This window comes from Pteropus medius, unplaced genomic scaffold (assembly GCF_902729225.1).
Source record: "Pteropus medius unplaced genomic scaffold, Ma_sr-lr_union100, whole genome shotgun sequence".
Classification (NCBI taxonomy): Eukaryota; Metazoa; Chordata; class Mammalia; order Chiroptera; family Pteropodidae; genus Pteropus; species Pteropus medius.
Window position 1 is genome coordinate 2,761,873 of NW_024347862.1, and position 21,488 is coordinate 2,783,360.

Consider the following 21,488-nt stretch of genomic DNA (forward strand, 5'->3'; position numbering starts at 1 on the left):
ATTAATCCTCATGAAAATGCAAATTAAAATTTGCAACGATATACTACTTTATACATTCACGAAAATCGCTAATATTAAAATTTAAAAAGTTGAGTCGGTGGAGCAGCTGGAGCTCTTAGACATTCCTGGTGGGAATATAATTTGATATAATAACTTGGGGAAACAGTCTGGATATTTCCTTAAAAGCTAAAGCTACACTATGACTGAATCATTTTATTCCTAAGTATTTCTTAAGGGGGGAAAAAATTCCTCAAAGATGTATACTGAAATCTTAATTGTATCTTTATTCATAGAAGCCAAAAATTAGAAATAAATATAGTGTATATGTACAATGGGATACTTTTGAGCAATCAAAAGGAATGAGCTATAAGAAATAATATGCATAAATATCAAATACATTATGCTAAAGGAAATAAATAAAATATAAAAGAGCATTGTGTGATATAGTATTATTCTATTTATATGGAATTTTAAAACAGACAAAACTAATCAATGGTGTCAGAAATGATATCGATGTATCCCTAGACTAATGAAAGGAAATAATAAAGATGGATCAATGAAATAGAGAATAGGAATTAAAAAACAATAGAGAGAATCAAGAAAACCAAGAATCAGTTCTTTGAAAATAATAACAAAAGTAAAAAATCTTTAGCTAGACTAAGGAAAAAAAAAAAAGGACTCAAATAGCTAAAATTAAAAATGAAAGGGACATGAAAAACAATTTTACAGAAATTAGAAGGATTATAACAGAGTACTGTGAACAATTGTATGTCAATAAATTAGATAAACTAGATGAAATTTACAAATTCCTAAAAACACACAACCTACAAAACTGAATCATGAAGAAATAGAAAATCTGAACAGAGGTTTAACTAATAAGGAAATTAAATCAGTAATCAAAAATCTCCTAACAAAGAAAAGCTCAAGACCAGATGATTTCACTAGTAGAGTCTACCAAGCACTTAAAGAAGTATTAACAACAGTCCTTCTCAAACTCTTCCAAAAAATCTTTGAGGAGGAAACACTTTCAAACTCATTCTGAGAGGTCAGAATTATCCCGATATCGAAGTCAAACAAAGACACTACAAGACAAGAAAACTGTTTACGATATCCTTTACGACCATTGATGTAAAAATTCTCAACAATTTACAGCAAACTGAACTCAACAGGATAGTCAAAGATTACATACCATGAAAAAATGAAATTTATTTCTGGAATGTAAAGATAGTTCAACACAAGTCAATCAATATAACATATCATATTAGCAGAATGAAAAAAAGTCATCTAATTGATGAAGAGAAAACATTTGACAAAATTAAATATGCTTACATGATAATAACACTCAACAAACTTAAAATTCAATAAAACTACATCAGCATAATAAAGGTCAAACATGAAATACCCAAAGCTAACATTATACTCAATGAATATTCTCCTCTAATAGCAAGAACAAGGCGAGGATGCCTGCTTTCATTGCTTCTATTCAACATAGTACTGAAAATTCTAGATGGAGCAATTACACGAGAAAAAGCTCTCAAAGAAATCCAAACTGGAAAAGAATTGCAGGTGACATAAACTGATATGCAAGAAATCCTAAAAATTCCACAAATCGATTGTTAGAACTAATAAATAAATTAAGCAAAGTTACAGAATACAAAATTAACACATAAAAATCAGTTATATTTCTATGCACTAACAAAGGCAACTCAAAAAAGAAATTGAGAAAACAATTCTATATATAGTAACATTAAAAACAAATACCTAGTAATTAACTTAAGCAAGGTGATGAAAGATCTGTACACTGAAAACTATGAAATTTTGCTGTAGGAAATTGAAAAAGACAAAAATTAATGGAAAGCCATCTGTGTTTATAGATTGTAAGACTTAATATTGTTAAGATGTCAGTACTACTTAAAGTGAACCATACAATCAAGACAATCTCTATTAACACTCCAAAGATTTTTTCTGCAGAAATAGAAAACGCCATCTTAAATTTGATATGAAATCTCAAGTATTCTTGAGTAGCTATAACAATTTTGAAAAAGAACAGAGTTGAAGGCCTTACATATCCTAATTTCAAAATCTACCACAAAGTTATAGTAATCAAAACAGTGTGGTAGTGATAATGAAGACAGACACATAGAACAATGCAATAAAATGGAGAACCCAGAAACAAACCCTTGCATATCTGTTCAAAGAATTTTCAGCATAGGTGTGAAGAATAGTCAGTGGAGAAAAAAATAGTCTTTTCAACAAATGGTGCTGGGAAAACTGCATATCCACAAGCAAAATTAATTAATTAATTAATTAATTAATTAATAGAGTTGTATCTTTACCTTATACCATATATAAAAAGTAACTGAAAATGGACCTAAGAACTAAACATAAAAGCTAAAATTATAAAACTTTTTAAAAAAAAACATACAAGAAATCTTCAAGACTGGATTTGGCAGTGATTTCTTGCCTATGACATCAAAAGCATAAGCTGCAAAAGAGAAAAAATAAATAAACTAGACTACCTCAATATTAAAATCTTTTGTGTACCAACTATCAACAGAGTGAAAAGGTAATCCATAAATGAGAGAAAATATGAAAATTGTATATTAATAAAGGACTAATATCCAGAATATGTAAAAAGTTTCTACAACTCAACAACAAATAACTAGCAACTTATTAAAAAATGGGCAATTAACTTGATTAGGCACTTCTCTAACAAATATATATAAATGGTCAAAAATCACATCAACATCACTAATCATTAGGAAAATGGAAATTAAAACTACAATGTACCACTTCACAGCCATTAAAATAGCTATTATCAAAAAAAAAAAGAGAGAGAGAGAGAGGGAGAGTGACATTAGCATCATGGTGATATGAGAAAACCTTCAGGTCTCTCCCCTTGAAGTCACAATAAGTTGCACTGCCACAATTCAACAAAGGATTTCCTCCTCAACACACAAACATGTCTAAGAGATCTGCACATTGAGATATCCAAGGATGTACATACCGGCACAAACAGGGGATACTGCACAAGGGGAAGGGCTGAGACAGAAACCACGGTCTGGCACTCACCATGGCCCAAGCAGATGTGACAGCAGTGAAGGGTCAGGGTGCAACCCCACTGGGCTGACTTGAAGTGTGGAGACATCAAACCATCCTGAGTCACTAGTATACATCAAGGCTGAACCCAGGATCAGAGACAGCAGAGAGGGCAGAGGGTGGCAGTGATCACCAGCCACCATCACCAGGGTAACAAAGTCACAGAGGTGAGAATCTGACCTCGCACCACCACCTTTCTGTGGCTATCTGGTATTGCAATTCTTACTCCCCTGATTGCAAAGAGGCAGCAGCAACATTTCAGCCTGGGTGGTCTGTACTCACTACAGTTAAATGCACTGGAAGAAACAAAGCCATTGATGCAAGAGCCATTTTCTCCCTGCACATCCCTCCCCAACCCATCATGTCAGAGCCTGGTAGAGGCTGCTGTAATGGAGTGCAGAAAGTGCAGCTGGATAGGAAGCTTCCAGTTACAGGAAAGCAGCAACAGGAACACACAGGCCAGGAGCCCCATCACTTGCCTCAACTCACCATAAGGTGGAGGCTAGTCCCCTGAGACTGAAGCGACTGAGTAGTAAAGGGGATTCCACTTCTTCAGGGAATATGAGGTATTTCCTATGGCTGAGAAAACAGTCCCAGAGAGATCACAGAAGTCCCAGTAGTACAGGTAAGAAAAAACAAAATATTGAGCTATTGCAGCACCTTCTGGAAAATCAAGGAAAGTCTTCTAAACAAATAGAAAAACCAAGCACTCAAAAAAAGAAAGAAAGAAAGAAAAAGAAAAAGAAAAAAACAAGAAAGAAAAAATATATATATTCCCTCAAATTTCCAGGCAGACAGAGAAATAATCCATCAAATACCATGAATGAATATCAAAAAAGCACAGGAAGAACATGAAAAATCTCTAGAAAATAAAATTAAAGACATGAAAGACTGGATTTAAATTACAGAGAATTTAAGACTGCAGTTCTTAAAAAATTCAATAAGATACAATAAAGCTCAGAAAAGCAGTTAAATGAGGTCAGAAATAAAATCAACAAACAAAAGGAGTACTTTACAAAGAGATTGAAAATGTAAAAAGAGCCAAACAAATTCTGGAGCTGAAGAACTCAAAAAATGAGATGAGGAATTAACTAGCAAGATTAGGAAACAGAACAGACTAGATGAAGAAAAAAAAATAGTGACATTGAAGATAGAAATTTAGAAATGACTCAGGTAGAAGACAGAGAATCAAGAGTATATATAAAAAAGAACTTTTTGAGAAGTATCTGACTTCATTAGAAGAGCAATATAAGCATAGTGGGTATACCTGAAGGAGAAAAGAGGAAGAAAGGAACAGAGAGCTTATTTAAACGAAGAATCAGTGAGAACTACTCAAATCTATGGAAAAAACTGGAACCTCAAATCCAAGAAGCTAATAGAAGACTTAATTATTTCAATCTATAAAGACCTTCTTTCTCCAAGGCACATTATATTAAAGCTGTCAAAAGTAAATGACAAAGAAAGAATTCTCAAGGCAGCCAGAGAAAAGGAGACTGTAACCTACTAAGGAAATCCCATTAGACTATCATTGGAATTTTAAACAAAAACCTTATAAACTAGAAGAATGAAATCAAATATTCAAAATATTGAAAGGGAGAATTCATCATCTAAGAATAATATATCTAGCAAAGTTATCTTTTAGATATAAGGGAGAAACAAAGGTTTTTCCAGACAAACAGAAGCTGAGGGAATTTACCACCACGAGACCTACTATAAAAGAAATGCTGAAAGGTATTTTTCTTCCTGAAACAAAAAAGCAAAAGGATACAAAACTATAAGATGATTAACTAACAGACAAAACAGGAAATTCCAACTCTTATTCAGAATAGAGTATTAAACATTTAAATATAACATAAAAGTTAAAAGAGGTAAAAGCACTTTTTTAAAAAGAAGACGATAGTTACTATAATTTGAAAATCAATGTGCAGCATAAAAGGGAGAAGGAGAAAGAACTGAACTTGCACAGGTGAATGGAGATAGGATTCAATCAGAAGAAAAAAAGACTATTGTAGATATGATTTTTTTTAAATTATAACCACAAAACAAAAATTTAGAACTGAAACACATAACATAAAAAAGAGGAAATGGAGTATAAAAAGCATAGTATACCAGCAAACTCAAATAACAGACAGAAACTCAAGCAAAAAGAAACAATGGAGACATAGAGCTACCATAAAACAAAAGAAAAAACAGCTATAGGAAGTTCTCATGTATCAACAAGCACTCTAAATATAAATGGATTGATTTCATCCAGGATAGAGTAATGGCATGAATGAAAAAACAAAACCCAACTATTTTTGGCCTCCAGGAAACCCATCTCAGCTGTTAAAACAAACATAGACTCACAGTGAAGGGGTAGAAGATGATACTCCAAGCAAATGGCATTTAGAGAAAAGTGGGTGTAGCAATACTTATATCAAACAGAATCGATTTCAAGATTTTAAAAAAAGGTAACAAGAGACAGAGATGAACACTTTGTAGTGATAAAGGGGACAATACATCAAGAAGACATAAGACTTATTAATATATTTGCACCCAACCTGGGAGCACCAAAATATATAAAACAATTACTACAAAAGTAAAGGGAGAAACTAACAAAAATACAATTTTATTAGGAAACTTAAATACCCCATTGACAGCAATGGATAGATCATCCAAACAGAAGGTCAATAAGAAAATATTGGCTTTAAATGACATATTATTCCAAATGGGCATAATCTGTATTTACACCAAAACACCAAAATATACATTCTTCTCTAATGCACATAGAACATTTTCAAGGATAGATCATACATTGATTACAAAACTAGTTTCAACTAATTTAAGAAAATTGAAATCATACAAAGCATATTTTCTGATTACAATGCTTTGACACTGGAAATCAACTGCAAAAAGAAAGCTGAGAAAATCACAACAATGTGGAGTTTAAGCAACACGATACTGAACAACAAGTGGGTCAAAGAGGAAATGAAAGAGATTAAAGGATATATAGAGAAAAATGAGAATGACAGTGAAACATCAAAATTTGGGGAATTCAGCAAAAGTGATAACAAAAGTTTATGGCATTACAGTCCCACCCAAGAGAAAGAAAAATCTCAAATAAACAACATAATAATTCACCTTAAAGGACTAGAAAAGTAAAACAGAGCCTAAAGTCGGTAGAAGGAAGGAAATAATAATAATAATAGCAAAATAGAGCAGAATTAAACGCAATAGAGAATAGAAAATTGATAGAAAAAATTACTGCAACAAAGAACTAGCTTTTGAAAAGATAAATAAAATCAACAAACTCCCAGCTAGACTCATTAAGACAAAAAGAGGAAAGACTCAAACAAAATCAGAAATGAAAGAGAAGTTACAATGGGCACTACAGAAATACAAAGGATTATACAAAAATACTAGGAAAGGCTATAAGTCATCAAATTTAATAATCTAGAAGAAATAGATAAATTATTAGAAACATATAACTTTCCTATATTGAATCATGAAGAATTAGAAAATCTAAACGGACAGATCAACAGTAAGGAGATTGAAACATTCATTAAAAACCTCCAAAAAAACAAAAGTGCAGGACCAGAAGTCTTCACTAGTGAAATCTACCAAACATTTAAAGATTTAATACCTTTCTTTCTTAAACTCTTCCAAAAAGTTGAAGAAGCAATACTTCCTAACTCATCTTACAAGGCGAACATTACCCTGACACTAAAACCTGGCAAGAACAACACATAAAAATAAAATTACAGACCAATATCTCTGATGAATATAGTTGCAAAAATCCTAAGCGTAACACTAGCAAATCAAATACAATACATTAAAAAGATAAAATACATTATGACCAAGTGGGGTTCATTCCAGGATAGTTCAACATATGCAAATTGATCAACGTGATATACCACATTAACCAAACAAAGGATGAAAATCATATGATCATACCAATAAATGCAAAAAAAAAAAAAAAGCATTTGATGAGAAACAACATCAATTTATGATTAAAACATTCAATCAACTGGTTATGGAAGGAAAGTACCTCAACATAATAAAGGCTCTCTATGATGAACTCTTAGCTAATAACGTACTTCACAGTGAAAAACTGAAAGCTTTTCTTCTAACATCAGGAACATGGTAAGGATGCCTACTGCCACCACTGTTAGTACTGGAAGTCCCAGCCAGCCAATCAGGCAAGAGTAAGAAATAAAAGGCGTCCAAGTTGAGAATGAAGACATCAAATTGTCACTTTTTGCAGATAATATGATTGTGTATAGAGAAAACCCTAAAGAAGCACTCCAAAATAATTAGAAACAATAAACAAATACAGTAATGTTTCAGGATACAAAATCGATATACAAAAACCGTTGCAATCCTGTATACTAACAATGAAATGTTAGAAAAAGAAATGAAGAAGATAATTTATTTGCGATTGCAACAAAAAGAATAAAATACCTAGGAATAAACTTAACAAAGGAAGTGAAGGACCTATACACTGAAAACTACAAGACATTGTTGAAAGAGAGCGAAGAAGACACAAAGAAATGGAAAGATATTCTGTGTTCATGGATTGGAAGAACATAGTTAAAATGGCTATATTACCTAAAGCAATATACAGATTTAATGGAATCTCCATCAGAATCTCAATGGCATTTTTCAAAAAAATAGAACAACAGCAAAAAATCATCAAATTTGAATGGAACCAAAAAAGTACCCAAATAGCCAAACAATCCTGAGGAAAAAAGAACGAAGCCAGAGGCATCACATTCCTTGACTTCAAATTATACTACGAGGTACAATAATCAATAGCATGATATTGGCAGAAAAAAGACACACAGACCAATGGAACAGGATTGAGAACCCAGAAATAAGCCCACATGCATATGGGCAACTAATTTTCTACAAAGAAGACAAAAACATTCAGAGAAAAGAAAGCCTCTTCAACATATGGTTTTGGGAGAATTGGAAAGCCACATGCAAAAGAATGAAGCTAGACTGCTATTTGGCACCATACACAAATATTAACTTAAAATGGATCAAAGACTTAAACATAAGACCTGAAACAATAAAAAAAACAGAAAGAAGAAGAAAACATAGATACTAAACCTTGGTCCCAGAGAGGCTTTTATGTACTTGACTCCACGGGCAAGGGAAGTAAAAGCAAAAGTAAATTAATGGGACTACATGAAACTAAAAAGCTTCTGCACAGCAAAAGAAACCATCAACGAAACAAAAAGGCAACCAACTGAGTAGGAGAAGATATTTACAAACAATACTTCGGAAAAGGGGCTCATATTCAAAATGTATAAAGAACTCATACAACTCATCAACAACAACTATAAAATCAATCCTATTAAAAAACAAGTGGAGTATTTGAACACACACTCATTCCAATAAGACATACAAATGGCCAACAGATATATGAAAAGATGCTCAACTTCACTAGTTATAAGGGAAATGAAAATCAAAACCACAATGAGATACCACCTCACACCTGTTAGAATGGCTATTATCAATAAGACAAGAAATAACAAATGTTGGAAAGGATATGGAGAAAAAGTAATTCTCATATATTGTTGGTGGGAATGTAAACTGATACGACCACTGTGGAAAACACTATAGAGATTCCTCAAAAATCAAGAATAGAGTTACCTTATTATCTATCCAGCAATCCTTCTTCTGCGTATCTATCCAAATATATATTTGAAAATACATATTTGCAAAGTTTATGTACTCCTATGAACACTGCAGCATTATTTATAGTAGCCAAGACATGAAAACAAGTTAAATGTCCTTCAGTGGATGATTTAAAAAAGATGATGTTTTACATGTATACAATAGAATATTACTCAGCCATGAGAAAGAATAAAATACTGCTATTTCTGACAACATGGATGGATCTTAAGAGTATCATGCTAAGCAAAATAGGTCTGATGGAAAAGGACAAGAACCATTTGATTTCAATCATCTGTGGGATGTAAAACAGGAAACAACAAATGAACAAACAAAATAAACAAACTCATAGACACAGACAACAGTATGAAAGTTACCAGAAAGGAAGGCAGTTGGAGTTCTGATGAAGAGAGTAAAGAAGATCAAATACACTGTGACCGAGGGAAACTACACTATGGATAGTGAGCACACAATGCAATATACAGATCATATATTATAGAATTGTATACTTGAAACTATGTAATGTTATTAATCAAAATCGCCCCAATAAATTTAATTAAAAAAAAAAGAAAAGAACAAGTGTGGGTGAGGATGTAAAGAAACTGTAATCTTTATGTATTGCTAGAGTGAATGTAAAATGGTGCAGTCACTATAAAAAATGGTATGATGGTTCCTAAAAAATTAAATGGAATTACCATATGATCCACTGCTGGGTATACACAAAAGAATTGAAAGCAGAAACTTGGACAGATATTTGATCACCCATGTTTATAACAGCATTAGTTACAAAAGCAAAAAAGTGAAAGAGACCCAAGCGATCACCAACAAATGACTAGATAAGTAAAATGTCGTGTGCACATTCAATGGAAGATTACTTGGCCTTTAAGAAGGAAAGAAATCTTGACACATGCTACAATACTATTGAAATTTGAAGACATTCAGCTAAGTGAAATAAGACAGTCACAAAAGGACAAATACTGTATGATATCAATTATATGAGGTCCCTAGGCTAGTCAAATTCATAGAGGCAGAAAGTAGAAAGGTGTTTGCCAAGGCTTCTGGGAATGGAGATGGGGAGTTAATGTTTAATGGGGACATCGTTTCAGTTTGGAAAGATAAAAAGAGTTCTGGAGAGGGATAGTGGTGATTGTTTCACATAATATGAATGTATTTAAAATGCTGCAGAACTGTTCACGTAAAAATAGCTAAAATGATAAATTTCATGTTATGTATATTTTACCACAGTAAAAAAGGGACATGGAGGAACTCCTTGAAGGTGATAAACATGTTCTGTATCTTGTGTAGTGATGGTTAATGGGTGAATATAGATGTTCAAGTTTGTGTACATGAACACTTAATATACATTTTATTTTAAGTAAATGTTCTTTCCTCTTCTTCCTTCTTCTCCCTCTCTCTCCTTTCCTCCCCCACTTTCTGATCTCTGGGTTCTTTATTTTGCTAACATATTCACTAGATGTGAATGTTTAAAGAGGAGAGCCTAGGAATAATTCATCTTTATAATTTCCACACTGCCTAGAACGGTGCTCGGTATACAGTCGGTAGTTAATACAAGCTGCTTGTTTAAATTGTGAATTCAATAACTTATATTTAAAACAAATGATGTTTATTATGAGCTTTCTATATGTCATAAGCTCTTACAAACTTAATGTCATGTATTCCTCCCCAACAACCCAGTGAAGTTGGTATATAATCTCTATTTTTGTTTTAATCGAGAAATTGAGACTTAGTCAACTACATTCTGCCAATACGTTCCAGAGTTAGGATTTGAAATGAGCTTGTTTGACTGCAAAGTCTTAGCCTGTTAGCCTCTTCATAAAGTTATATTTTATCTTGTATTTCTCTAAGTACCCATTGACGATGCAATTGTAAAATGGAGCATGAGACCAAGAATATCCTATAAACTATTTCCATTGCATCAGGATACACGCTGCTGAGAATTATTCAGGGATGTCACAATGAAAGCCTATCACAGAAGCAGGTACATTTCAGATATTCAAGGAAATGGGTCCATAAATCCCTTCACCCTGAGATCCCTGTGAAATGTTAAGAATCATTCATATCGGCTTTTCCATCCTCTAAAGTTTGCAGATATACCGATGGAATGTGTCATCCTCTATTATGTAACCTTGATAAAAAGAGAGGAGGCAAGCATAACTCCCTTGAAACTGCTCTGAATCTCTCGGCTTTAAGAATATTGTGAAATTCAGAAATACTGCAATTATAATGAGCAGGAGAACACAGGACAAGTTAAATACCAACTACCTAGGGAATGATCATTATCCCAACTAGAATTCAAATGCCAGAGTCCTTAGTTGTAATTTCAGTGACTACCAATTGCTTCAAAATAAGTAAGCAAGTGTGTGTGTGTGTGTGTGTGTGTGCATGTGTGTGTGTATACGTGTGTGTGAGAGAGAGGATGACAGAGAGATAGAGATAGGGATAAGCATTCATCTTTTCAACAAACTTGAAGCACTACTACATATTAGGTATTGCACTGGGCACTGGTAACACATGGATGAAGAGAGGATATTATTGCATTTAACAGAAGACATGAAAGCAATGAAAACAACAATGGGAAGAGGAAGATTTATAAAGATGGCATAAGAAAGCATAAGATAGTACAAAGTGGAATACTTTATTACACTTAATACATTATTTCCTTTTAACACGGGGAGCCTTATAGTCAAATATCTCAATGTAAGCATAGCTACTCCAATAAAACACTCGACTTATTCAGTTCCCTGTGTAACTGATGCTGTCTACTTCTTTTATGTATCATGGGGGGATCCTATGTTGTGATGGCATCAATTGAATGAATCCCAGCCAAGGTGGACAAATATCTGACATGGCAATTCATATATCTAAAAATGACTGAGAATAGACAATTTAGTTGTAGAAGAGCAGGTCTGATTTGGCCTAAACCTCACGTGCTGCCTGTACATGAGGTGGTCTCCAAAGTGGACATTTGGGTGGACAGGCAAACAATAAGAATTGAAAAGTCTATGAACCACTAGGCTGGGAGGAGTGGGGTCAAGGGTGGATGAAGATTCCTGGTAAAGAGGTCTCAGCAGGGCAAGGCAGTCCTCTCAATCACCTAGAGCCTGCTGTAGATCTAACACAGAGTAAGAAGAGTTGGACTAGGACTCAGTGACAAGAAAGGGGATTTCCTCCTGTGGGACAAGTAGGGACCAAGGGACAGAAAGAACAAGAACTCGAGCCCTAAGTTGCTTTTCGCCTTGATTTTATATGGGCGCTGGATACTTGTGCTTGTGGGGTCCTGTGACCTGGATAGTCAGGGATGGAGATGTTCATGCACCAGATGGGACACAGTAATTTTTGTCTACCATTTCCTTCTTTCTTTCCTTCCTCCTCCTTTAATCTCTTCCTTCTTTTCTCTACCTTTGACTATTCAGTAATTCCATGTTAGGTTTCTCTCTCTCGCTCTCTCGCTCTCTCGCTCTCTCTCTCTCTCGCTCTCTCGCTCTCTCGTAAACACTTTCCCCACCTTTAGTTCCTTTGTCTTCCTTCAACTCTTAGCTGACACCTTAGCTGACACCTTGGGAAAATCTCTCTCCTACTTATTTCTTTCCATTTTTGTCTTTCATTTCCTTTATCTGTCTTCCTTTCTTCATAATATTTAGAAAAGAATCCCTAATCATCCAAGAAGTGGCAAATGTATGCTTGAATCAAATAAAATGAAAGCTATGAATCTTAAAATTAAATTTAGCACAACAAAAACAACAATAAAAATTCCAAAACTTTTGAAAGTATTCAGGAATATCTTTGAGAAAATGTTTCTGTATTATCTTTCTCTAATTATGCCTACTTTTCTTCAGCATTCACGATAAATAGAAAATTATCGTTCATTTTTTTTTCTCTTTTACATAATTACTTCTTCCACAACTTTGTTTTCTATTATTCTTCACTGGTAGTATATAGCATTTTGGATAATTATGAGTTAATTTATCTTCTGTAGGCTAGCCAGGAAACTTAACAACCACTTAAAACATTCTTTGTTCCTATTATGCAATGGAAACTTAGTTAATACCATAAATCTTTAGATCCACTGAAAATGTTTAATATTCAAAACTAATTTTTAAACATCTAATTGATCAGCACCTTTATGGGAAGCCAGGTCAAGTCCTTCAGCATTTCTTTGATTTAAGCAAAATGTACCATCTCCAGGGAAGAGGAGGCCAAAAGGGGTCACATGGTTTCCTCTAGCAGCAAGGATATGAGAAGAAGGTCTGTGGTTCTCTGTTTTTACAGCCTCAGTGGCTTAAATTAGAATATGAATATAAAGATGGGGAGGAGGAATTATGAAATGACATATATTTTAGGATTAAAAAACATACTTCCATAGTGATCACTCATTTTCCTCACGATTCTCCTGGAAATGCTCTGGCATTGGCATTCTTGTCAATAAATTACTTGCTTGCTTTGTCTTGGTTTACAGTGTCCTTGGAGATGCTGTGTGTGCAGTGGGAGGCCGTGCAACAAGAGAGGACAACCTTTAGGATAGGTTCAAAGCTAAGAGCACCAATGATTGTCACTGAACCCTCCTGTGGCCTTCATTCTTTGCATTGTTTGCAGCATGATTTTTTTTCACTCCCAGAAGAAGGAGTGGCATTTACCAATGGGCAGGTGAGGGGAGTTAAGCACCAGGAAGCAAAGGAGACAGCCAAAGGCAGGACAATAGACTAAAATGCAGATTTGCCTGATCTTTGGTAAAACACAGTTCCTGGAAACAGAGAGGGGGCTTTGGAATTCATCCACTTGTAGCACTTGGGAACTTTCTCTGTTCTCTATATCTGGGAGGGGATACTATAAAGCTGAAAAGAAGAAAAAAGGTCTTGCAGGAACAAATCCAGACTCTAACACATAAAAACCATGTGACCAAAAGCAAGTGACTCAAATCTTCTAAACCTCAGTCTCCTAGGCTGTTATTTGGGGTTCATAATAGTCTGAAAATTACATGAAACGATAAGACACAGAGTGAACCATGGGTAATAAAGTGTGTTCGTTTTAAAAGGCCCCCTTCCCTTGCTCATTTTATTAAAAAGTCTGTAGTAAGATCCTGTAGGGAGAGTGACATAAGGCTCAAACTCTTCCTTTCTTTAACCTTCTTTATCAAGGAAATGACACACAGATCAAGGATAAGTGTTGAGCTGCAGAGACATCGCATCTTGAATTTTCACTTCTTAAAAAAGATACACCAGGGTACAAGAAGCTTCAGGAAGGTGTCACTTACTGAGAGGTGGGAGGGGACTGAGCAGGCAGCCTCCACTCCAACACCCACCCTATGCAAACTTTCTCTCAAATTCAACTAAATCCCAATTAGCAAAAGCATCTCCCTGCAGGGAAAAAAATAAACAGACAAACAAACCTGAAATAATCTGGCACTATCTTGTATGGATTAAAAAATTATAATCAAGAAAGGTTAACACTTAGTTCCTAACTTAATAGGCAATGAAATTTCTGGACCATAATTACTTCATTTCATGATTGTGAACACTGTTTCTTGTTAATAAGTAATTTAATAAATCCTCCCTTGCGAAGGTCAAATAGGACCTATTTGGCTTCTCCTCTCTGCATCTCACTGTTGGACCCCATCAGATTTGCACCCTACGTTGGCCAGTGCTGCTGTCCTCCCTGACCCCTTCAGAGCCAGGTACACAGGAAAAAAACAATAAACAGGCTAAGGGCACAGTCCCTTTTTAGAAGCTGAAAGGAAGGGAAATGAGAACAACAGGACTAAACTGAACCCAAGGGCCAAGTTTACTTAAAGGCCAAAAATGAACAAAAGGACTTAGATAAGAGCGGCTGAGTTTTCCAGAGCAATTCAGAAAGCCAGGAAGCATATGTCTTGAATCCTTTACAGCTTCTCCCATCCCCAGCTTTGGCTTGTGGTATATGGCGTGTGGCATGTGTTGTGGGGGAGGCAGACACATTCCTATCCTTCAGTGACATTAGAGAGTCAGAGTGCAGCCAGCCCTGCTCTTCCAGGCCTGCTGAATCCTGCAGCTGCACCCCTATCCTAACATAGCAGCTTCTCAGGCAGAATGGCTAGGCAGCCTGTCTGCCCCTACTGCTTCCTTATCCTGTGTATCTCCTCGTGTCTACAGCAAGGCAAACCTCCACAGAGACAGCCTCACTTCCACATATATTGCTCTATTGTCACCAAGAAGATTCCTCTCAACTCTGCTGCCCTGCTCAGTGTCTTGCCCTCAGGGATAGTGAAGCCTTTTGCATAGTTTCAGATCAGATTGCAACCAAAGATGGATTCAACTGTCCCCTCTGGCAAGTGATTGAAGCAAAACCCAAAAGTCCCTGGCCTCCAACATCTCTAACCAACTGCTGTACGTGAATATCCCAGCATCATATTTTGACAAGACTAAAACCCTTTAAATATAAGCACTTTGTTGCTGCAGAGGTAATAATATATTGTAAGAGACTGAGTCTGGTTAAGATGGATTAAAGCATTTAACAAATATTTATTATTTTAATCCTTAGTATCTACCACATGTGTACTCAGTACATAAGACATGATTCCTAACTGCCAGGAGTTCAAAGTCTAACCAAAACTACACATAAGTGGCAGGTCCACGGTGTGTATCTATTAGAATAGAAATCTGTAGCAAGCATTATTGGAATTCAGATTAGAGTAATTCTTGACTACAAGCAGAAAGGATGCTGAGTGGAATTGGGAAGAGATTAGTATCTTTGGGGGCAGAAGGTAGGGCAGATGAAACTGGAAAATATTGAGAGTATTACAGGTTGTTATTGAGGAGTTCCATGTACCACCAGTGACAACATATATATATATATGTTGCTTTATAGTTAAACAGAAAAACACCATATACTTCATCTCACCTGATGGCATAGATTCGGCAGATATTGTTCTCATGTGTCCGCACTTGAACTGAAGTGCTCAAAACCATATAGTAGTAGAATAAGAACCAAACCCAGGTATTCAGGTCCCTGAGCACAGTGCTCAATCTAGAAGCCAAGGTAGCCTGTGAATGGTAAAGTACATACGGGCACGGAGAGAACACTTACAGGGGGGTAGGACCAATGGAGACCAGCCTTGTTCAGATGCTCTGGGGCAAAAACGGGCTTTAGAGCAGTGAGTCTCAACTCTAATTCCACATTAGAAATTCTGGGAGAGATTTTTTAAGTGCCCACACCTATGCCCAACTCCAGAGATTTTGATTGCATTGGCTAGAACCTGGAAGGCGAAATTTTAAAAAGCTTGCCAGTAGGCAGCTGGGTCAGCACTGCCACTTGGAGGGACCCTGTGGACCTACTCTGCTTCAATGTCTTTTCTGTCTTCATCTTCCCAGACCAAGAGCCAAGCCTTTGCACTTCCTCAAATCCCCATTTAGCTTTGGCAACTTAAGCACTGAAATGTAAAATCATGTACTTGTTTTGAATAATTTAGCAGTTACTCTGAATTTTTTAATTTACACAAAAAGAAAAGCTGCTGATCATAAGTACAAAATATAGAGAAACACCCAGGCAAACAACAGAATGTTGTACTTGGGAGCTTGACTGCCCCACTGCTTTGGCAAAATCCTGCTGCTCAGATTATTCCTCGGCTGTAGGTAACCCTCAAATACTTGGTTCCAAAAGGATTAGCTCAGAACTCCAAATGAAAATGCAGGGACATTTTAGAAAAGAGTTATTAAGCATAATCCCAGATCAGCAAGCCTGGATTATCAAACCTGATTATCCTGCCATATAAAAATAAAAATAAAACAGTATATTGGTGGGACTTTTCCCATTTAGTGGAACAGTTACAGCAACAACTCCTACCTCCATCCTATAGCACCAGCTCAAAATATTCATAACGTGGTCCCAATGAGAAACTAAACAAATTTAAAGGAGATTGAGGCCCATGAAGAAAACACATCTGGCCATCATCACTGCAATTGAAATGGCTTAATAGACACTAGCCAACCACACTGAGCATCCTGGGCTCCTTTCCTGATGTGGGCACTGATTCAGACACAGGATTTTTAGAGACTTGTCATATCTAATCTAATGGAAAGACACAGAACATTTTTAAACCAACAGCAGATAATTGTAATGAAATGATTCTGGCCAAAAGGGCCCATTTGTAATAATGAATTCAAATCAGATTCATAGAAGCTAGAATTAGGCTGTAGTGAATACCACCTTCATTTTTTCCATATCCTCTCTCTTCCAAGAAGGCAAAATAACTCAATATTCAAATAATTATTTTTACTTTTTAAGTAGCTCTCTGAAGTAGTTATGAGGAAGATAATATTGCTTCACCTATATAAATGAGTTTCATGCACGTTCAAAACTTCAGTGTCGTCTTTGGCACATCACTTTCTAAACATCCCTCGATGCAATCAAGGATCTAACACATTAAAATGATATCTCCAAGGAAGGAAATCATCTGTATCTAAACTGGGGAATTTGTCACTAGAAAATTCAAAGACGAACCCAGTTCTCTCCATTCTTTTGCTTTTCCTACTCAGTCTTTGGTCTCCAATGTGATTTTATTCAAGATTTGACACAAGTTTGATCCAGGGCAGCCACATTTGAAAAGAATTCCTGTGGCTGATGAGTGTGGGAATCATTCAATTATTTTCAATTATTTTCAATACTTTCTGAATATTTGATGCATTCAGAACACTAAATTCCCAAACACTGAATTCCTAATGGAACATCTGTAAGGGACTCAAGAGTGACTATACTTAAGAATTACATTTTTTAAAAAAGCAAAACACAATGCAAGATAAAACATGACATGTTTATCTGGGGTTGAGGCTATGGAATTCCAGAGACTGGAAGCATGGTACCAACAAATAAGTTTTTCATTGAGATGGGAACACAGATGTTAGCCAATACCAAAGGAGCATAGAAAACAAAAGGAGAGACATCGGGACTCCCCCAAATCTTCAGAGAGATTTATGTTGTTTTAAGAAACATTACACTAGTAGTAAAATCAGAACCTTAAAATATCGGAGAATAATAAAATTTAAGTGATGAAGGCAAAAAAGGAAGAGAATGAATAATAGGCAAACGCATATAAAATGGAGGCATTGATAAAAATGAAGAAAGTAATAAAAGAAGAAACTACAAGAAGTAAAAAGAAAGAGGATATAAAGAGATTAAAATGTGGACAATGTGCTGAATTTCTCTACTTCAGGGCAAATTTTACTGAAGAGGAGAGGCAAAATCAACATAAAACGTGTGCTTACTTTTTATAAAATAAAGCATGCAATCAGGTAACAGATAACATTTGTATTCAAACATATAAGGTTTTTTTCCTCTCTACAAAGCACAAAAAGCAACTATTCAGCTTTTTCTTTTTTTCACTCTCATTCCCATTACCAAGCCCAGCTGCTAAACATTAGAATTGAAGATCATGAAAACAGGCCAGCAGCTAATAAAAAAAAAAAAAAAAAAAAGTAGATTGTAGCTGGCCGGCCCTCTGCTGGTGGAATAGTCTTATTGCAACCTAGAAAGCAGATAGCTCAAGTTTTTTGTTTCTGGTTTTAACTTTTAGGGGCAGGAAAAGGAAAGAGGGTTTTGGAAAGTTCATCACTGAAGCTTTATTAAATGGTGGGACTCTTTGCACCCAGTAGTAGATTAGAAAATAAAGAGAGGTACATGGCAGCATCAACATCCCTTTGCACCTACTTTTACCAGCATCTCCTTGGTAAATATGCACTGTAGCCCAGGTGCTACTCCCATCTCTAAGTTGACTGATTCATTGCAAATGTGCATCCACAAGTCATTTCTCAGGGAGGGGACTCCTGAAACTTCTTTGAGACAATGAAATAGGCATATTACATCCTACTCTGGGACAAGCTGGGGGTTTCCCTCTTGCTGTCAGGGAAGGTCTGTGTCTATCCTATTTTTTCTCTCTCCTCCTGAGGCCCCCGATTACCAGCAGACAGTGTTCTGAAACCTGTTCCTTAGCTCAAAAGGAGATTCGGCTTACGAAAGGATAGTTGGTGTCCTAAGTGGTCTTTATTTTCTTCCCGGGGGAGAAGCTTTTCTAGATGCAGAGAGGGTTCAATCATGGGATCTAAGAGAAGAACAAGAAGGACAACCACCCTCCTCCATTCTTTGGAGAAGCCAGGTTTTTTGGCTGCAGAATCTGGGGCAGAATATTTTATTCTTACCATAATCATCAAAGTCAGAGATAGGGCAAAGACATTCACCCTGTGTAGATTGTGAGTCAGAGTTAAGCTGGGACGTCCCTGAATCTGTCTCCTAGGACCAGAACTGCCTCATTAAAAGCATAAAAGATGATATCTGCTGAGCTGGTGGAAAGTGGTGGCTGAATTTCTATTAAAGTCTCTGCTGCAGCAAGTCCAGTCCCCAAAGGTTCATATTCCGAGAATCTCCACCCCTCTGCCTGGAGCATGTAAGTGATTCTCTGTAACTCATTAAGGTAAAACAAAAAGCATTCCTATTGTGCTTTTCGCACAGGAGTGATGTCGTTGCATAAAAGCTACATGTTTCCGCTTCTTGTCCTGAGCCTGCAAAGATAAAACTGCCCTCATAATTTATAATAGGGGACCCAGGATCACCACACAGGGTTGACATGGATGGCTGCATCTTGAGCAGACTCATAAAGGGCCGTGGCCCAGCACTAGCAATTGCAGAGCCTGGAATTTTAGGTATCTTTCTAAGAGGAACAAGCCAGCCTATCTTGAGCATTTTCCTGCCTTATCTCATACCTTCCAGCCTGTGAGAGAGCTACAGGGGAACTCAGCCATTTTATATGATCCCCCAGTGTGTCAATTCCAGGGCTCTCTGCTCTCATCTTGGTGCCAAGACAAAAGTGAATCTAGCTATGTCATGGACTCAAAGCTACATGTAGTCCCAAGCATGGACCTCAGTGTTCACTTATATGATCCTGGACCAGAGAAGCTGGAGAAAACGACAAACTTGTCCAGGAGAATGGATGTCAGCTGCCACAGTATGCAAGTGGGCACCTCTGGAACCTGCAAAGTCCCTCTCACATACTGCAATCCCCCATGCAAGCCTTCTGTTCTCTCTCTTGATCGCCCCTACCCACATAAACACATAGAGGGGCTCGGTCCCCCGCTGAAGTACAGCTCCCTACCTGAGGGTGGCGCTCTCCCCCTGCCGGACGGTCACGTTGTCCATAGCTTTGGGGAAGGTGGCATCTCCGCTTCGCACGGGCACTCCTGTGGGTACAAGGAACAGCAGCCTGAGAGACACGACCACGAGGCACTTCCAGGGCAGGAACAGGTACCCACAGACCCCCATCCTCGACAGCCACAACTTCCCAGAACTCCTGCAGCGGCACGGTCCTTGTCCTCTGCCCCACACACCAGTGAGTCTCAGGAAGTGGTGTGGGGAGAGAGGAAGGGATGGAGCAAGCCAGAAGCAGAGAGGGAGAAGAAGAAACGAGTCCAGGCTCTGCGGAGTCTAGTGATTCTTCCTCAAATCCTGCCTCAGCTTTCCAGCCTGGCAGAACCAGATGCCCCTCCTGCAACCAAAAAAGAGCTTTCTTGACGCTCCCCTGGAGAGGAGGAGGCAGCCTGGAAGGGAGAGGAAGAAGGAAGGTGCAGGGATGAAGGTCACAGATTGCTCTTTCTCTTTCCCTCTCTTCAAGATGCTACTTTAAGATTCAGTTGGGCACGTTCTGCAGAGGTCTGGCATCAAAAGTTTATAACCCAAGAAGCCAGGCAAGTGTCTCTGACATAAAGGAGATGTCATAAAAAACTGCTGCTTCAAGGAGAGGAGAAAATGTTTTATTAGATCACACATATGTATAGATATATTTATAAACAGCCCAAGTCTCTAATCTGGAACCCAAAGGTGCAAAAAGTTCCACCGCAGGGACCCGCGGACGGCTCAGCGAGAGGATCCTCCGGCGCCGTGGATGTCCTCCACCGCAGCCCGGGCGGCGACTGGCGGCCAGCCCGGCCCGCACTCCCAGCCCGCGGAGCGCCGCCCGGCGCAGGCTCGGGGCGCAAGGGAGCTGGGTGTACCGCGCCCCCGCCTCCTCCAGGGACGCAGCACTGGACGCGGGGACGCGCGGACGCCAAGCTCAGCGGCTGCCTCCGGCCTCCACGCTGCCTTCCTCCCGGGAGCAGCCCGGACGCGCGCGGGTCCTGACCGCCGTGGTTGTCATGGCAGCAGCTCCATCACTGACCGCCACTTTCTCCCGTGCCCGCGTCGCGCGAGCCGGCGGACTGAGCGTTCATCTTGCCAGCGGTCGCTAGGCACAGGCGAGCGCCCACCTTAACCCCAGCCGCTCTGCGACCCCAGAGCCCACCCGGGCTGAGAGCCGAGCTGGGGTACGGCAGGCACCTCAACCAGCTCTCCTCTCCCCGACCCCTGCAGCCAGTAAGAGAATGCTGCGCTTTCCCTGTGCTCCCTTGCTTGCAGGCGGTGGGAGTAGGGTCCTGGGAGGAGTGCGGGGAGGGCGGGAGAGGGAGTTCTAAGGAAAACAGCAAATTGAGAACTGAAGGTCGCACCTTCCCTCCTCGGATGCTAAAGCAGAAGTTGCCAAACCCCGCCCTGGAGAACTGAACTACGTTTCCCAAGCCAGGTAGTTGAACCGGTGTACAAGTCTACCACTCGCCCGCCCTTTCTCCACCTGGCAAAGCTACAGTCCCACCCACCGCAGATCTCTTCTGGGCCTTTGCAAAGAGATGGGGCACGCTTTCTGTTCCAGTGATCCACTTCAA

General features: G+C 38.0%; 1 protein-coding gene across 11 annotated transcripts in view; it reads right to left on the reverse strand.

Annotated features, from left to right (window-relative positions):
- The window catches only part of OPCML (opioid binding protein/cell adhesion molecule like), a 477,723-nt gene extending 456,241 nt beyond the window's left edge, over nt 1-21,482 (reverse strand). For 3 of the 11 annotated variants that reach the window (XM_039878852.1, XM_039878851.1, XM_039878850.1), the window contains exon 1: nt 19,892-20,642. In XM_039878852.1, the coding sequence (XP_039734786.1) occupies nt 19,892-20,058 (167 nt within the window). In that variant the 5' untranslated portion in view covers nt 20,059-20,642. The other 8 variants (XM_039878854.1, XM_039878859.1, XM_039878853.1 and 5 more) reach the window with 7 other exon arrangements.
- Between the last annotated feature and the right edge of the window lie 6 nt (nt 21,483-21,488).